General features: G+C 43.2%; 1 protein-coding gene across 1 annotated transcript in view; it reads right to left on the bottom strand.

Annotated features, from left to right (window-relative positions):
- ADAMTS17 (ADAM metallopeptidase with thrombospondin type 1 motif 17) overlaps positions 1 to 12245 on the bottom strand; it is a 166962-nt gene that overhangs the window by 134004 nt on the left and 20713 nt on the right. Inside the window, exons 4-6 of the mRNA XM_032700609.1 lie at positions 11674 to 11846; positions 2252 to 2335; positions 1523 to 1680 (exon numbers count right to left, since the gene is read on the bottom strand). Coding sequence (XP_032556500.1) covers positions 1523 to 1680; positions 2252 to 2335; positions 11674 to 11846 — 415 coding nt within the window. The remainder of the gene's footprint in view (positions 1 to 1522; positions 1681 to 2251; positions 2336 to 11673; positions 11847 to 12245) is intronic.

The following is a 12245-nucleotide window of genomic DNA, read 5'->3' as shown; positions in this document are numbered from 1 at the left end:
ACTTTCTCACCAAAGCTGAATCTAGTTTTTAACCCAACCAAACCTGTACTTCTCCAGCCATTCTGAGTGCAAAACCCTGCAAATATACTGAACAATTCCTCCTAAAATTTCTTTCTCCAGTTCCTCCTCAGATGCCTGAGTCCAGCTCATTTAGCCTGACATTATGCATTCAATTTTAAAAGCTGCACAGATGAAATGCTCTGCTCATTCCTTCCACCCCACACTCAGAGCACATCAGAAGAGATTCTGTCTGCCTCACTTGTCAGGCAGGACAACTGGATGCCCAGATGAGTTTAACAAAAATGTTAGTTATTTATTTAGGCCCTGATCCAGTGAAGCACATGCTTAACTATAACCAGGATATGCAGCCCACTGACTTCAAAGGAACTATTCACCCTGTCTAAACTGTTAAATATCTGTAAGTGCTTGGTGGACTGCAGTGAATACAGAGAAGAGAGGAGGATTTGAGGGAACTGTCTGTGCAGGTGCATCCTTAGGGACTCTGCTGGCCCCATGCCCACCTCAGCAGCTATTTTAGTGAACCCTCACCACAATCCCATGGATAGTTTGCACTGGGAATGGTAACAAAATAGATTATTACAATCAGGATGGCAGTTTATGCAAAAACATATATTTCTACTTACATTGTTGGCAGAGAAAAAAGGTGAAAGAGGTGAGTAATACTGAACTGCAACACAGACATTTCCTGTCTCAAACTGGGGAAGAAGGGAGTAGGAAGTAGTGTTTTTCTAGCACAAGGAGCATCTGTATTACACTATAATTTTGTGCTCACTTCAATTATTCAGAGATCACTTCTATAACAATGAATTCTTCGTTTACATCTTAAAGGATGCAAACAACTTAAAACACCATGGATTTGTTACTCACAAGTTATGGTAACTGTGAGGAACATTGTACTGTGAGGTTGAGCTCAGGTAGTTAGAGGAAGAAAGACTGTTGTCCCTACAACATCCTTTTTCTCTCTTTATCTGATGTGTTTGATACATCAATAAGTGGAGGAGCTCCAGGGTGCAAAGGATTTTGCTCAAGTATTTATACAAAGGTTATTTCACATCTGAAATAAATGCAGGAGTTTCCAATTACACAAACAAATTAGGACTGACACCCCTCCTCCATCTCAGTTCTGACAGAGGAGGGGTGTTACAGTGGTTATCTCCTCAGGCAAAGAAAGAGGAAATTAATTCAGTTTATGGTATTCATCTTTCATTTTCTTTAGGAGATAACTCCCTCACCACCTTCCCCACTGCTGACACACTGTCTGCTCCTCTCAGACTGTTCATCTGATTCAGCCCTAATTGCACAAAGACCACTTGAGCTCAGCTGTGCTCTTAATCCCCCACTTTTCTTCTAGGAAGAAGGGCTCATGCTCCAAAACCTCATCTATTTCTTCCACTTATATCAGGTGGTGTGAGAAAAAAGGCATCTCCTGTTTTTCCTGATCCTGACTGTGACATGTAGCAGTGACCACGACTGTGACAACAGTTAGGTGTTGTTACCATACCTGGTTACAAAAACAGCAGCATCCACAGGAGGGGTGTCATCCCTTGCACCAGGAACCTGGTTGTTACCAAGGTATTTTGCTCCACCGTATTCTTCGTTTTGCCACTGACAGAAGCTCTCCAGAGATCTCTCTCCATGATGCCCAATAGACAACTTTGCCTTTTTGGGGGGAAAAAAAGGTACAAGAGAATAATTATCAACCACAGTCTTTACGTAAAGCATCAGATCTCTGATGAAAAATCACAGGCTCAAAGACATAGATGTGATAGAATGAAAAGTGGGAAACCAGCTTCATCTGAGCAGGTGAACTCAGGACTGTGGACTCCACACTGACTTCTGCCAGTTGATCTACAGACCAAACTCCACCAGCTCAGCAGTCACAAGTTTCTAGTACAGCTCTACATCCAAAAGCCTCCTGAGTCTGGAATTTATACATGTGATACCAGAGCCATGTCGTTTTTAATCTCTGTAAGAGTTAACTCCTGAGACTGGTTCACAACTATAAACAAACAAAGACTTACCAGCGAGGATAAATAAAAGGATTGTAGTTCCTTTCCACTCCCCCAGCCCCCTGCACTTCCCACCTTTAGTGCTGCCTGGTGAAGTGTGACAGGCACCCTCACAATTTGTGATCCTGTGGCCAGACAGACCCCACTCCCCCCTCCCACCCTGCTCTGGGAGACAGCACAGAACAATTGCAGCAGCAGGGCAGAAATGAGTTAGAACTCACAGGGCGGTTGTGGAGCAGGACTAGTTTGGTCACTCGAATGTTGACTTTAATTCCAAGGCTTTGATGCTGAAACATGTTGTACACCTGTCAAAATGCAAAGAAAACATCCACAGCATATCAGCAACAATATCTAGTAATAATTGAAGGAACTAATTGCAACCAAAGTTAGACATTTGTCCTGAAAAACTGACACAGAAAAACCCCAACTGAGTTGTGCTACTACATTCAGTGAAACAAAGAATTTTTAAGAGCTACAGTGTTACCAGCTCTAACAGTTCCACACACCACAGGGTAGCCACAACACTTGCAAAACCAGAGTAGGTTTGCTCCTACCTCCTGCACTGGGCTTCCCCACCTGACCAATTGGTCACAGACTAACCTCAGCAAGATTCAGCCTCCAAGGATAAAAAACATTAAAAATAAACCAAAAAATACACAAGCCAGTTGCTGAAAATAAAAGAACCCCAACTTTTAACTGGAATAGACAAGATAAAAAATAATGAAGAGGAGATAAATATTCCAAAGGAACTCTACGAAACAAAGTCTCAGGAACATGGACATACGTTATGAAGCATCCAACCAACATGGATCTTCGACATTTAAATATCAGAGATATCTCAATGCAAGATGAACTAATGGTGTGTTTTAGACTTCAGGAAATAGAATGGAAAAGCAATTTCCCTCTGTTATTTTCATATCTTATATGAGAGAATAGTAATAAGGCAGCACATGATGACACAAGCCTCAGGAAATACAAAAATAGCACCGGAAACTACCTTACTACTTTCTCCAGATTTTGCATTCCAGCTCAGATACTTCACCCCATTTTTAGAGGTTAGAATATAAGATTTTAATTGATGCCAGAATTTTACTCCCCCCATTTCTCCATGTACAAATGTTTTAACTAGTCTATATAAAAAATGTGAGGGAGGGGGTTATTTTAAAAAGGTGTAAAATACCACATAAAAATCACTGGATGAATATTGCATTCGCTATTTAGTCAAAAAAATAAAATCAAGACCACTGAAGAGAGACTCTTGACAAATGGGAGGCAGGATTTGGCCCCAGGTGAGCTGTATTCCTTACTCATTAGGCTACAAATATCACAGAGGCCCAGCCAACTTCCTACAACGAACCCAAGACATGAACACATCTTGGATATTATGTTTTCAACGCTTGGTATTTTTCCTATTTGTGCAAATACTCAGGAATGTGCTCAATGTAAGAATGTTCTTAAGCTCTTTAGTGTTTGGGGTTGGATTTAAAGCACACACGTAAATGTTTCCTACAATTTAGGCACAGACTGCAAGACAGAGCTACTCAGTGTTTGACCCACTGACCTTCAGTATGAGCACAATGAGCCATTTATCTTCCCTGGGGCTGGTGTACCAATGCATACAAGTGCTGGTACTATTTGCTTAGCTCGGGGGTATGCTGGTAGAGCAGCTCAGGCCTCTCACTACAGACCTGGGGGGGATAAACTTGACACTTGCAGGGAAGGGCTCTGACAGATGACCCCTCTGTAAATGGAGACCTGGACGTTCAGCTGGGAGGGTCAATGGGGCATCAGGCTGAAACCGCTCCTGTACCACTGCAGAGCCTGACAAACATTTGCCTGGGATGGATGCCTTTGGTTTGCCCAACCTGCTCTGACCCTCCCATAGAGTTTCCACTCACGAAATGAGGGTAAGTACAGCAAACATGTTCTTATCACTAAGTCTAATGGTGCTTGCCTTCCCATCAGAGCAGACAAGCTGTCTGCCTCCAGACCTAGCACAGACCATCCAAACACACTGATTTCAAAAGGTAGATTTCCGTGGCAAAACCAGCTGCTGGAGAGTTTAGGATGTCATCTTGAAGGCTTTCAGCCCTTCTTCCTTTTCTGTTGTGCTCTCTGTCCCAAGGATAACTTTGACTGCACTTGTATTTGCATCCATCAGTGATCTCAGAAGAGCTCAACCTACCAAGCAGCAGCAACAAGTGGATACTAAACCAAAAGGACACCAGGCATGCAAAAGAGGTTTCACTTTGTTTGTTTATTCAAGCTTTGTTTGCTTATTTTCTTAAACGAAGCCCAAAGAAGCCCCAGATTGATGGTAGTTTGTGTTGCCTAGACTGAACATTAACCTTTTCCTCCAGAGGGAGATCACTTAACAATTACCATCACAGGCAACACACACTTGACTTGGTGAAAACTGAATTTGCCAACTAAAATAATTTGTATAAAGAGAAAGAAAGATGAATTAGAACAACTCACAGCATCCTATGACTTTTCCTAGGCTCGACCTCCCTCCTCCATTCCTCACTCCTTCCCCCTCACCTGAAGCCATGCGGGGGGATGCGGAATGGCGGCTGTGGTGGCTTCATAACAGCTTCTCTCTGCTGCTCCTTCCTCCTCCTACTTTGCCCCTGTTGCAGTATAAATCCCCTCCATGGGCTGCAATTCCTGTCAGGAGAACCTGCTCCAGCACAGGCTCCTCTCCTCAGGTCACAATATTCCTCAGGGAACAGCCACCTGCCCCACCACGGTTCCCCACACAGGCTGCAGGGCAACTCTGCTCCAGCACCTGGAGCTCCTCATCCTCCTGCTCTGACCTGGCTGCTCACACAGATTTTTCCTCACACTTTTCCTCTCACTTTTTTTCACTACACAGGGGGGTTTTTTTGGCCCTTTTTTCAATATGTTTTCACAGCGGCACCACGGCTCTCCTGAGGGGCTCCACCGGTGAGGGCGGGAACTGGGTCTCCCCTCAGAGCAGCCCCTCAGCCCCCCTGCCAGCCGAGCCCCACACACTGCCCTTTCCAGTGAAAACCCACACTCAAATCACAGGTGGAAGGAACCCCAGTGAGAAAACAGGCTTTTAAATGATCTGATAAAAAAATAAGAGCCTGATTCAGCACAGGTTGTCCACAGCCATTCTGGCGGGACACAGCCGGTGTTAAACCAGGCCGCGCCGGGCAGGCTGTGCGCAAAGGAAGCACTATCACAGAATCCAGCTGTCTTTAAAATAAAAGAATTCAAATACAAAGGTCTTTCCTGCTTGGAATTGGGATTCCATCATGGCAGCAACAACCTTCTGCCTTACTCACCCAGCCAACAAGGAAACCATCACTTGCAGACGTGGCGTGTCCAAGCTGTTTGGACACCACGTCCAAGTGTCCATCATCACCCTGTGAGCTAATCATGCCAAGAGAGGTGGCTGGGATAACTGGTACCAGGGGATGAGGAACGGGATTTCCCACCGCAGATGTTCTCAAGATTTCCTGCTGCACGGACAACGTGCATTAACAGAGACACTGACTCACAGACACCTCCCTTCCCACTCCCAATACCATGGGCCACCCTTCCTCAAGCCTGCAATTGCATCACACCCTTGAGGCTGCTGTGACCGCTTGCAGCAGGGGAAAAATAAAAATATTTGGGGTATTTTAGAAACTTCTAATAATATAAGGCAGCTGGGATCAGGAGTTTGGTTTCACAAAACCCGCTAACACACTGCCATGGAACAAAATACAAAGGTTGTTGGTTTAGGACATCGCCACAGTGGCAGAAAGCAGCTTGGCTGGAACACAAATGGAGTTTCTTGATCACTAGGCTGAAGGGAAGGGATGGGAAAAGTGGCCAATGCGACTGAAGTGTTGTGGTTGCCCTGCTGCACATTAACTTCTTGCTGTAAAGACTTCTCTGTGAGGAGTCACCAAAAGTAGAGTGAGCTTTGAAAACAGAAGAGAGGGATGGTAAAAATTATCCAAACAGACAGAAAAAATGGAAGGCAAAGTGCAGAAAAACAAAAAAAAAAATTAAGCTTGTATCTGACATCTCCCTCCTTCATCTGCACTTCTCTGACAGAGCCCTAGAGAAAACAGAAGAGCTTGAAGCCTGGACCATCCTGCCCTGTTTGCATTCCTCCTGCCTTTCTTCCTCCTTACAGCTTTGACGTAGAAGGGGCAAAATAAATGCAGTTTTGCCATAAGCTGTCCAGGCCTGCCCCAGCACGCATAAAGCACAACCCAGACATAAGGAATTGGGCTGAGAGAGGAACTAAACTACAACATTTTAATTTTTTTTTAATTCTCAAGAGCTTCCTCTGCAGGTGGACGGTGGGAGGGAGACGTGTGGGTTTCAGATGTTCTGGAGTTCAGAACAGCAACCCTGAGGGTAAATTGACTTTTTTCTTTTTCTTCCCTAAGCACTGCACTCAAGCAGGAGCCTTCCCATTGCCTTGGCTGCTGGACAAGGTTTGGACAGCAGGAGCATTAGTCAGGTTACTGAGGTTGTCTTTCACTTGTTTTGAAAAGTGCTATAGGATTTCTAACACCCACCTAAAGCCAAGCTTTCAAATTACTCCTTTAAACATTATGAAAAAGAACATATTCATGGCTCTTTATAAGATAGAGTTGACATAACTCTTTCTCCTGGGGCTGCTGGAGCGAGAAATCTGTAGACAGTGATCAAACACTTATATCCTTTTCCCTTATGTCCCTGTTCCCATCATGAAAATTCCAGATCAGGGTAAGGGAGCTGATTATCAGTGGCAGCTCTGGAGCCTCAATGTGCCAGCCCCCAAGAGCACAGATATAAATCCATCAATGTGTGCATGATAAAAATGATTTTATCCGCTTCTTTAGCATAAAAAAACCCTCACAGGGGAAATCCAAAATGAAAAACAATCTGTAGAGTGTAAAATCAGGCTTCAGAGAGTAAAACAGTATCACTGCTAAAGAACAACATAAGAATTTTCCCTCTTAATGACATCCAAAAGATCAGTAACTTCAAGTTCCTGCTTGCTGCTGCAAAGAGCTTCCACACTAATCTCATGGCTTAGAAACAGCTGCAGGAGAACTAACACTCACTGCAGTAACTTACCCCTCCGTGCTGGATTCTCTGAGAAAAAGGCAAGCTCAAAACCAAGCCACACTTGTAATGTATTCCAAAACCCCAAAAAATGCACTTAGGGCAGAAAAAAACCCCAACCCAACTCTTTTTTTTTTTTTTTTTTAATGTTTTCAAACCCATAGAAAGCAGCTGTTGAATTACTATGTTGTGGTCTTAGAAATTCAGACATCTCTGTCCCTAAATGCTCAGAGGGTCAGTCTGGGTGGGACTTGGTTTGCAAAGTCAGCTCTGCACAACTGTGAGGAGCCAACATTCACAAAGTTCAGGTACTGGCTGAAACCAGTCACTCCTCATTATTAAAAACACTCCAGCCATGGACAGAGCCTTCCAAAGGGTCTCATCCTCATTTATCATATGCTCCAGAATCATTTGAATCAGGTTTTTTCCAGAAATCTCAAAGCCTAAACCATGAAGACCAGCCAAGAAGAGGCCAGTGCAGTTTCTCTGTGAGGACACAGAATCTTTTTTCTTTTAGATGAGAAGAAGACACAAGAGGAAATAAAAGCATAAAACTCCTGCAAGAAAGAACATCCATCCAAACAGCTCCACATGGATGAAAAGCAATGAGAAATTATAGCTGCCAGATGCAGACTAGCAGAATGGGTGAGCAAAATAAGCATGTTTTTAAGCATCTTTTACCACCAAGGCACTTGGTTTTGGAATTTACAGAAGTTCTAAACACTGGTGACTACTGAAGGGCATGAACAGGAGATGCTCTCAAGCCAAAGGATGCAAAGGTGAGACAAGAACTGGAATGTAAACACTGCAACACTGAAAAAGCTCAATAACAAGGGAGTTTAACTTAGAAAAATAAATCAGCACCTCTATTTAAGTAGCTGGGTTTGAATTTCTATAGTTCTGCTGGTATCTCTCCTTGACAATGTCCTTACATTCCACATGCCCACAAACTCATTGCCTTGCTAAGGCTGCAGATGTCCACGGTGGCATTGGACAACAACTTCATCTCCTGTTTGGAAAATCGTGCTGAACCAAACACCTTGCCAGGAAACAAGAAAAGGTTTCATTTTAGCAGTGGTGACTTAAAAAAAAAATCCACTAAAATCCCTGGAGCCATGCTTGTTCCTACTCATACATCACAGAGAACCTTGGAGGGAAATTCTTCCATGATCTTGGAAAAATCTGTCTTACAACTTCAAATATTAGTTCAATAAATGGAAGAATTTGCACCTCTACAGTGACATTCACAAAAAACCAAGTACTTCTAATGTGAGTCTATTCTCTGTTCAGGGGGATGGTCAGAACTACAGAATACCATTAAAAACACAGCATTTGCTACATGAAGTACTACCTGTGTTTTCTGGGTTCCAAAATGGGTTTGCTGTGCTTTTTACCTGTTATTCTAGAGGAGGGTGGTGGGGTTTTTTCCCCCCTAAGATTCTCATTTAACAAGGGAGCAATAAACCCGTATTTTGCAATGCTGACTTTTTTTCCCTTCAGAAATTCTTGTAACATAAATAGATATTAAATACTTTAAGGCAGATCACTTTATTTAAAATGTCCATAAATATAAAATGCATTAATAAGACCTCTTAATGCTTGTTTTGTGGTTTGACAGTAAACGTAATGGCTTACAGAGAGGAGTTAAGTTAATATACCCCTGACCAGTAATGTTCTATTTGCTTAAATACAAGCACCCAAGCCAAAATTAACATTCTGGTTTCTTTTAGAGGCAGCCTGCCATCCTGCAGTATAGCTGAATAAGCACTGCCTAACATCATGGGGCAAATCCTGTCCCCCAGCTAACAGTCACAGAAGGCTGACAGGGAGGCAGGGCAGGAAAAGATCCCAACCAGTCAAGAGTTTGGCCAAGACCAAACTAAAGCACATAACTCACTCTCTGAAATAACGTTTTTCTGCATTATTCTTCAGCTTCTTTTGCTGGGATGAAGATCAGCTTTCGTTATGCAAATGGAACATTAAAATCCCCTTGATTTTACCTTGGTTTACAGCCTCAGAATAAAGGATTTGTGCAACGATGCCATCTATGTGTTTGCCTATCATTATTCCTCAGTATCTTTTGGTCTTGCCAGTCACTCACAACCAGTGTCCTCAGTGAGGCTGAGGCCTGAAAAATTATGTTCCTACGAGTGTGGGAATGTAGGTGACAAAGGAGAGAGACTCTTCCATTGCCCCTCTGAAGGCTGGAAAACTGAAACGTAAATTCAAATCTGAAGGCTAAAAAGGTGAAACATAAATTCAAATCCTATCAGACATGAGAAAAAACTCACATAAGTGAGACCCTGAGAGCAATGACTTAACAGTGGGAAGCATTTCAGCTGGACTTTGCACCCTGGGAGATGTCACATAACTGTGTTCCTCATCCAAGAGTCCTCTTCCATGTGCACTCTCTAACGTCCAATAAAGGGGTGAGCTCACACTACAGCATCAGAACCAAGCTTAAAAGTCCATCAGCTAAATCCACTGGAAACTAAGTTTCAATATTTGTGTAATAAATGGGTTTAGAGAACACAACCCATCTATCAGCACCTCTCCACACATGTGTGTTCACACCTGGTGAGATGATGTTGCTGAGATGTTCTGCAGCACCTCAGCCTGGACAGACAGCAGGACTCACAGTCATTTTTTAAGGCTTGGTCTATCAGTATACTCATCCCTAACAATTTTCCTCTTTATCTTTGTGTAGATAAAGCTACACAACACAGAGATTCCCAATGGTTATGCTGAAATCACTGCCCTATTGGCATGAAGATCATCAAAACAGATGATTAGATATGTCTGAAAAGCTCTCACAGCCATAATGCCACGTACCTGTGGAGCACAATGGCAGACTTTTATTATTACCCTGATGAACTAGTGCAGAACAGAGTTTAGGAGGACCCTTGGGTTTCCACTGCAAACAAAAAGCTTCCATCACCCCTCCCAAAGTCCCAAGCAAGGAAGAAATTCAGCCTTGGCATGCTACATGGGAATATGTATTTCTGTTAGTTCAAAAAGTGATTTGAGAAGCAAATTTGCTCAGAGCTGAACTTATGTTCTACCTGCTCACTGCCAACCTGATATAAGAGTGTAAAGTTGGAAGACTGTGGCTTTGAGAAGAATAAGGCTCTTGTGCCTCCAGCAAACACATCCTTAAACACAGGAGTTGGTAAGGAGACCCTGAAATGATGGTGACATCCATGGATTTGTTGCAAGGAGACATTTCCTACAAACCAAATAACTGCAGAGCCACAATGAAGCCCCATTAAGTGACCATTGTCACAGCATGGTGGAAGGCAAATAAAAGGGAGAGGAAGGGACACAGCAAAGCAGCTTGTTAATGGAAAAGACTAGTTAAACAAACTCCCTGCTTAATCAGCAAAGCAGTTCACTGCAGGAGAGGTCCCTCACACCAGTGCTTGATAAAGCAACACAAGACCTCTTAAAAAGCTGTTGTTCCAGAGTTGGTTTCTGCTGAGCATCCATCACTCAGCTCTTCACTGGGAAGCAGGACCAGGCAATTACTGTTAAGAACTGTTATTTTTTCCCAAGCCAATTTGCTGCTCATGAACAACAACAGAGACACAGGGAGGAGAATGAGCTGTTCCTGGATATTACAATAGCACGGGCAGAGGAATAGGAGCTTCCTCCAAGACTTCCTTGTGCAAATGCCTCTGGAAGGACCCCTGCTGTCTCTGAGCAGAGTTTTCCATGTCCACATCCAATTTAGCCATTATCTCTTTACAGGCACTGCCAACAGCTGAGTGAGCATTCACTGAGGGAGACTTTGTGTTCCCTTATCAGCTGAAGCAGAAGGCTTCACTACAAGGACAGCTAACAAATTAACACCCCCACTCCACAGGAGCCCGCAATTTCCAAGCATTCTCCTCACACCCGTCAGATTCCCTGTAGAATTTCTAGAATGCTTCTAAAGCACAACTCCATCAACTGCTCATAGGTATGATCAGCACCACTTCATGTAGCCCCAGAGGTTGCATGGGATCAGCTGGCAGTTTGGTGATAAGTTCTCCAACTGAAGCCACCATTTTCATTATGTAAAAATGAGAGATAAAAAGTGTTTTGGACATAAAGCCAGGTTTTCTGCTGGAAATCAATATGACTGCTGGCTTTGGTAACACTTGGACTGTCTGTGACACTGATCCACAGAGAAATCTCTCTTATGAAACAGGTATGCCAAGGAAATCTTTAGGAACTCAAGAAACATCTTGTCAGACACCACCATCTATCCACTCCTGGTCACTCTCTTCCAAGGCAAACCACAGCAGCACCAGAAACCTGGTAGAAAACACCACTACTGAACAATTATTTTCTAACTGAAAACTTGCAATTCCAGTTTAAAAAAAGGTTTTTTACTGTGATGTCTTTCGGCAAATACAAGGAATCACACAAATGGAGAAGAGGAGGCACATAACACACGAAAACCTTGCTCGCAACTCAAGGTCAGAACAGTTCCCCATTTCTGCTGTGAAGTAAAGCAGCTTGAACCAACTCTGGATACAATCTGCTTGCTCTTGCTGGTTCTTTTGAGAGTAAAGTGCCCACTTACCATATTCATGACTGTGAGGATGAATCTCTGGGCAGCCTCTGCACCGTGGTATTGCACCATGTCAGCATCTGCCACCACCAGAGTCTCCACCGTGTACTCGTTCGTGAGGCGAATTGCGTTCCTTCTCTCCCTCCAGTCACTGGTTGATTTCATTTTCTTCTGTCTCTTCTTTTCTAAAAGTCAAAATACTCCTTAAGGCTGGCAGATCGTAATAGAACATTTATACCCCTTTCAACAAACATTCTCATGTTCAGGCTGCAAGAACATTTTAATTAAAGTGCTCTTTGCTGGTCAAAAGAAGCAACCAACAGGTTCCATTGCAAGTCCATCTGCACCTCTGTGTGCAGAGTGTGTGAGACCACCAGATGACATGCAAATAAGGAAGAGGATGGGAAAAGAGAAGTTCAAAAAAGCCAGAGTTTAACTGTAATTCAAACCAAGAAGCTATGCTCTTGCAAAAAATGTGAAAAACTGTTTGTGAAAGGAGTAACATTCCACTATAATGGAGCAAGTACTAATTAAGGAAAAGTCTGTTGAAGACAACTTTAGGATAGGAAACCATGCTTTGGGAT

Source organism: Chiroxiphia lanceolata, chromosome 12, assembly GCF_009829145.1.
Source record: "Chiroxiphia lanceolata isolate bChiLan1 chromosome 12, bChiLan1.pri, whole genome shotgun sequence".
In the NCBI taxonomy this organism is placed as follows: Eukaryota; Metazoa; Chordata; class Aves; order Passeriformes; family Pipridae; genus Chiroxiphia; species Chiroxiphia lanceolata.
Note: the sequence above shows the minus strand (reverse complement) of the source record. Positions and strands in the feature narration are given on the sequence as shown.